Genomic DNA, 7,241 nt, shown 5'->3' with positions numbered 1-7,241 from the left:
ACCTCTGCATTATGAAGGGCCTCCATAACTGTACCACAGTACAATATAGGTAATTGCATATGTTTCATGTTTACATTGTACCTGGTTGGGAGTGCACAATGTAAACATGAAACATATGCAGTTACCTATATTGTACTGTGGTACAGTTCTGGAGGCCCTTCATAATGCAGAGGTCAACTGCCTGCTCTGCCAATAGTTAGAAATGGCTCTATAGTATGCAGTGTTTAATAAACAGCTGTTTTTCTAAATTCTGCTGAGGTGAAATTCAGTGCAGTCATGTATCGTGATATGTATCGTATCGTGGCCTCTGTATCGTGATACGTATCGTATCGTGACTTTGCTGCTGATACACAGCCCTAATGGATACAGGGAACAAGTTATGATGTAATTCGATGTTTTACTGTATATTAGATCAGGAGAGATTGTCAGAAAATATCACGCTGACAAAACACTCATAACCTAGGTGTGTATATTTGAAAGGTAGTCTGAAAAGAAAAGGTTTCATCTAAAAAAATTCTTGTCTCTTCCTGCATAAAAGATGGACCTGTCAGAATCGGGTCTTGGATGCAGAAACGCTGCAGCCATGTGTCATTTACAGCAGTTATTTTAGGGATATACCGGTGAGATTCTGTATATGTGATATTGGTGATAGGCTGGTTTTAACCATGTGTCTTTCAGACATTCTTATTAAACCTCTCCATCTTTTGGCACGGGCAGGAGAGTGACACGATTTGTGCTCTAAAATGGATGGTTAGGATGTGGGTGCATGCGTATCCTGGGAAAAGCATGGTTTTCTCAAGACATGCTGTTTCTGAATGCATTCAATATAAAAGTTACCACCAGATAGTTGACTTACTAGCCTGTCTGTCACCGAATGTGGGTACAATGTAGAATATAATTACCATTCACTTCTCACTTTCAAAGAAATAGCCTGATGTTTTGAGTGGACAAATACATGCTAGCAATGATAATGGGTAGTTTTCGGTAGCTGATACCAATACCAGTGAAACTTCATAATTCTTGGCACCACAGCAAAAACCAGGATGATTTTGGATACCCACTCATTTAAGTTAAATATGAACAAAGGAAATGGGAACCAATGGCATTTAGGTATTTTTCAATAAAAGTAAAAATAGCATTCATTCTATTATAGAAGTAGGCCTAATTAAACAAGTCAGTTAAAAAGAACTATTAAACAATATTGATTCAAAATGATTTTTTTTTACTTGTCCATGTTTCTGTATTTGTATTTTTAAAATTACTTTCCAAAAACTTGGGGTAAGTAAGATTCAATACATTTATTTATTTATTTATGATGCACTAAAATGATTCAAAGTTATAGTTACAAAACTATAAAGTTACAAACCACTTCAATTTCAAATAAATACTGTTCTTTAAAATGTTCAAGTCATCAAAGAATCCTGAAAAAATGTATCCGTTTCTACAAAAATATTAAGCAGCAGAACTCTTCAACATTGATAATAAAAAGAAATGTTTCTTGAGCAGCAAATCAGAATATTAGAATGATTTCTGAAGGATCATGTGACACTGAAGACTGAAGTAATGGCTGCTGAAAATTTAGCTTTGCCGTAACAGGAATGAATTACATTTTAAAATATTACAATTGAAAAGTAACTTTAAATTGTAGTAATATTTTACTGTTACTGTTTTACTGTATTTTGATCAAATAAATGCAGACTTTGTGAGCTTAAGAGACTGTCCCCAATTACCGTCCCCAAACATTTCAATGCTAGTGTACACACTTAAGACATGACATTCTACATCTATATGTTCTGTACTTCCAGTGCTGTAGAAAAACTGGTAAGTATCAGCCTGGTACCAGAGTAGCGTTACAACCCCTAGCAGCTTGGATTGCAAAACCTCTCGGTTCCTTTCCCGTCGTATTCTACGTCTCCTGTGAAGAGCTGTGATATTGGGCACAGAGAGTAAGCGAGTGAGCAAGCAAGTGTCCTCACAGAAGTCACTGAATATTTCGGCAGCTGTAATTGTGGCTGAGGAATACTGAGGTGCTTTCTGATCTTCTGCTTGTCTAAATATCTCGGCAGAAACACACACACTATCTCCTGCTAACACTCTGAACTGCACTGGAGATATAAGAGTGTCCTATACAAGGTGCTATAGGAGTATAAATGCACCATTTCTATGGGTTGAGCATCTAAATTACACTCTAATGCCAATTTAAACATTCCTTATTTGGTACATATATATTCTGACTTTTTATTTGTAATTTTGAGATGCACCGAAATTTGTTCTCATTTTATTACTGACTTTTTACTTGTGTTTTTTTATGAAAATAAAACTTTGCGTTGAAGAAAAGTAGATTTTTGTTTGTATATGCTGTCAATTATAGTTCTTAGAAAGAAAATCGGAATCGGCAAAAATCGGTATTGGCAGATCACACTAACGAAAAATCGGAAATCGGAACCGGCCAAGAAAATTGCAATCGGTGCATCTCTAAATTTTATATTTTTTTAATTACTTTTTTCTTTGTCTTTTTTTCTTTGTAATTTTAATAGTTTTTTTTTTGTTTGTTTTTGTTTTCCCTATATATTACTGTATTGTATTAGATACAAGGGAAGCCTGGTGAACATGTTCTATATTTACTTTTCTGTTTTATGTTAAAAATGTTTTTGCTTTCCTGTTTTTCCAGTAGGAAAAACATTCCTACTGTCGGAAATGATCACAGTCAGCCTAATTGGCACAGACTGATCCTGAAACAGGTTCACACACAGCCACAAATTACATTATATCTTTTTTCTAGTTCTTTGGTCTGAGTTAGGGCTGGGCGATTTTGCAAAAAATTTTAATCTCGGTTTTTCCAGAATGTTTGGCCGATTCTCGATTATTGCGCTGCTTTTCCATTGTTTTTTCTATGTAAACATGGATGTGTTTGACTGTTGCGCTTGCGTCTCTTACAGTGTCTCATGCATGAAACGCCATTCTAAAAACACTGCGCTGAAGTTAAAAGAAGTTCACTCCCATCTTCTTGCATGTTTAACCTATTCCACTGCCTGCGTCGTATCTTTGTCAAAACAAAAGCGCTGTGTGAATAGCTGGGTTTCCATCCAAAGTTGCGAATTTAACTTGTGCGCAAAACTGGAATATCGCGCAAAACATTTGCGAACAAGCATCGTTTCCATCCAACAAGTCAAAGAGAACAAAATCGTCACTACCTGATAAACTGGCACTATAAATCACTAAGAAAAGTAGGAGAATATAATAATTTTCATATATAATCGCGCCTCAGAGCGAGCAGACAAAACACAATGAATGCGGTCATTGCTTTCGGAGGTGGATGCTGCTGTTTGGGAACGCAGTTGTGTAAGACATTTCTGGGAGGCAATTATACAGAAATACTTTGACAGACTTTGCTCGTGCATTTCTGAATGACCATAACATTTCAGATGCTGTGGAATGAGATCGGTCCACTGGTTAGTCAGGTTTTGCCGTCCCATAGCGCAAAGTCACATGACTTTTTTGATGAGCTTGGAGGAATTTATTCACAAAATGCATTTCCATCTCCCATTATTCGCATCAACCCTTTTTCGCACAAGTCAAAAACCACCTCAAGCAAACGTAAAAACTTTTTTGCAAATTAAGGTATTTTTATTCGAAATTTGGCGTTTCCATCACTCGTTTCTCATGCGATACTTCAAAGTGCGCATTAAAATAAGGTGATGGAAACATAGCTAATGATGCCTAGTGCTAAGTTTATGGTCCTTCACAGAGCGTGTCACACGTGAGCGGTTAATCACGTGCGCCGACATGCGGTTGGATCGTTCTTTTCTCTTTACTGTTATCACCGGCATATTGTCAAAGTGTCTAATTCTAACATTTGGTAATATTTCTATTCAAAATCACGATTCCTCGATTTCTAAATAATAAAATCGTGGCAAAGCAATAAATTCGAATTAATCGATAAAATCTGGAAAATTGCCCAGCCCTAGTCGGAGTAAATATTTTCATTGCGTAACACATGCCAAACAAAAATCCGTCCAAAAATTTCTTGAAATGGACGTCTGTGCTCGCCCTGTGACATCTCTGAATCAGCAAGGCTAACAATTGTTTGATAGTTCCGTTCTAATTGAGGAAGTCAGGGTTGAACAGGTTGAACTGCTGTGTTTTGTTCAGTATGCGTATTGAAGCCCTGTGCCCTGCGGGGAAACGCCATTTTTCAGGGGCACGGAAGGAGGTTCTGACTGTTAGAAGTCATTACGTCTGTTCAAGAGAAAATCACTTACACGCGCAGCTCCTTTCATTGAAAGCTTCACGGAAACAGAAGAAAAAACTGTTTGAGACATTTTTATCATAACCTTGGATCTTCTTACAAATAGGGTTTCAAATATTTCTCCTAAGGCTGCAATTTCATCGGCTGCTCTCATTTTCTGAATGCTGTTTTGATGAGTGGCTATAGCAGCCACTCTGTAGATAATGTTTATGCGCAGATCTCTGTATAAACTCTGTATATTTATGGTCCTTCACAGAGCGCGTCACACGTGAGCGGTTAATCACGTGCGCCGACATGCGGTTGGATCGTTCTTTTCTCTTTACTGTTATTAACTGATTTCTTTAACAAAGAGGTCAAGGCTTGATAGGCCGGTATTATTGAAAGCAGATAAAGATGTTATTTGACTAAGAGCCTGTCAAGGTGCAATTTTTAAGACCGGTCTGTGCTTTTAAGACCAGCATTCTGATCTGATCACTTGAGACCGAGAGACAGATTCATTCCTAATAGTTTCAGTCTTGTTTCTCATGCAGTGCTCTTCAATCTTATGTGTTCTTCAACCAGTTTACAAACGTCCGTCTCCCGAAAACACTCCTGTTATTGTCAGAAATCGTGTTCTGCCTTTGAGCAGATCGGATGCCCGGAGCAATATAAATGCTAATTTTGGAACTATTTCCTGACAATTACCAGATAATTGAGTTGTTTCAGTCTCTTTTTTTTTTCTTTCTTTCCTTTCTCAGAGCTGGATAATGCCGATTGGCTACTAATTTTTTTTTTTTGGTGGGTATGAAGGGGAAATTCTATTATGATAACAAGCGGTGACCTATTGTGCCAAATCTTAATATGCACATTTGTGAGTGCATTTTTTGCTGTAGTTCATTACATTATCAATTATATTGATGTGTAAGGCTAATAAGAAAAAGCCCAGGTCTGTTCTTCTGTGCTTGGGGTTCAGTTTTGTTTGTGTGTTAATAATAGAACATTGTGTCAATCATTTTGAAAAGAGCATTGTGAGACAAAGGTCTGCAGAAGCCATTTTACAGATTTAGCATCACAATGTGTTTAACAACATTTATTCACTCTCCAGTCAATGGAGCCATAAATGTAATTTTCTGAAATTAAAAATGTGTAATATTTATACACTTTTTATTCATGATTGATTATAACAGTAGTCTGTCATAAACAGAAGCATACTTTTTTTACATTTACTATTAGTATATGGTATAATGTATATAATTGGAACAATGTAATGCATTATGTAGGCGTTTTTGAATGTTGCACAAATAAGTTGTTGAATAATCAAACCAAACAAAAACGTGAGGGATTAAAGAGCTCACCAAAATAGATGTGACAGATGTGCACTATGTTTCTGTATGCAGGTATCGAGTGTCCCCGAGGGTCTCGAAACATGCCAGGTGGGATGCAGGTGGCAGAGCCGTACAGTGAGGAAGCCGCAATCTTCACCAAAGAGCTGGTTCTTCAGAGAGAGGTAAGGCCCCTTCATATCTGTTCCTGTCATTTAGAGCCTGTTTCTGTCGCCTTAGTCTTCACAAGCTGTTTCTAGACTTTCCATTTCTGTAGTTGACATGACAGTGCCTGTGATGTTTGGTCTCGCTGGTCATTTTGTGACAACTATCTGCCCGTGTCTTTACTGCTGTCTTCACTTGAGATACTCAAGCACACTTGCCTTTTTCTGTCTTATATTCAGAGAATGGCTGTCTGAATGTTTCAGTTACTCTATGAATAATGGTCACAGAAATTACACGTCCAAATTGAGGAACCGCAGATGTGATGGATCAGACATTTTATGAGGAAATCACATGATTGCACACTATTCTTACCTTTTCCTCGGGGTGCTTGATGCTGTACGGATGCCGTTTCTATTAATGTTGTGTGAAAGAGGTTGGAGGTGCAGTCGGGCTTAATGAGAGGAGCTTTTTTAAGAGCCTAATTTTAACCTGTACTTTGCAGAAAGTAGAGGTCGACCGATTGATCAGCCGGCCGATTAATTGGCCGATTTTTGGCATTTTTTAATTAATCAGCATCGGCCGATTGTGCTGCAAATTAGGCCGATTTATAGGCAGGCGCATCTGCGGGCAGCTAAGCGTTGTTGCCGAATACCGGAGAATCTTTCTCTGTCTGCGCAAGAGACAAAGCAACTCTCACTCTGCAGCCGCTGCTTGTTCACACACAGCTTCAGCTAATGATGGCAGGGCAAAACAGACCGTTTCGAAAGCGTAATTACGTTTTACCCTACTAGAATTGATGCCGGAAAGTTATCATATTCATAAGTGCAACAAGTCATTTGCATGTGAAAGTAGAAACACATGAAATTCAGACGAAACTTCGGGGCTGATTATAATGTGCACCTTAACTTTCCTCATGAAATGTGTGTGTAGGTCCAACAATAGCATCCACGATGTCATCGCTTCTGGCCAGTGCACTCTAAGCAGTTATGAGCAGCGAGCTGTGTAATATTTGTGAACTCTTTTATTTTTGTTATCACTTGGCCATTTGACTTATAGCAGTGTCCAGTGTTTCCCATACATAGTAAATAATTTTTCCAAAAGGCTTATACTTTGTTGAATTAACTGAGCACTGCGCTTTTCAAAATTAAAATGCAGCGCGGGTGTTTTTATATGAATGTATCTTTGAAAAGAACCGACCGTCTTCAGAAAAGCTTCAATGTCATTTCCATTTCGTCTTTCCTGTAATGCCCGATAAAGTAGCGTTTGTGAGCGCAGTGCTTATTACAGCCGTTACCGGGGAAACCGCTATACCTCCTGCTGGCAGAGAATGAATTTACATTTGCAAGTCTGTGGGAAACACTGGTGTCTGTCAGCAAACATAAACAAAAAGCATGCTTCAGAACTGTTTTGAGAAGGGGCTTAAGTTTTGAGCCATGAATTATTACTCTGAATTAGGCTACTACTACTATTGCTATCTTTTACCCTGCAATAATCATTTACTCAAACTCACTTTTATGAGATGAAAA

The 7,241-nt window shown here is 38.0% G+C and overlaps 1 protein-coding gene across 2 annotated transcripts in view; it reads left to right on the top strand.

Moving 5' to 3' along the window:
- snd1 (staphylococcal nuclease and tudor domain containing 1) overlaps positions 1 to 7,241 on the top strand; it is a 192,185-nt gene that overhangs the window by 62,039 nt on the left and 122,905 nt on the right. For both annotated transcript variants that reach the window (XM_016550657.1, XM_016550658.1), the window contains one exon: positions 5,626 to 5,735. In XM_016550657.1, the coding sequence (XP_016406143.1) occupies positions 5,626 to 5,735 (110 nt within the window). The remainder of the gene's footprint in view (positions 1 to 5,625; positions 5,736 to 7,241) is intronic.

This window comes from Sinocyclocheilus rhinocerous, unplaced genomic scaffold (assembly GCF_001515625.1).
Source record: "Sinocyclocheilus rhinocerous isolate Xijiao unplaced genomic scaffold, SAMN03320098_v1.1 scaffold3117, whole genome shotgun sequence".
Lineage (NCBI taxonomy): Eukaryota > Metazoa > Chordata > Actinopteri > Cypriniformes > Cyprinidae > Sinocyclocheilus > Sinocyclocheilus rhinocerous.
This window is presented reverse-complemented; position numbering and strand designations above follow the sequence as displayed.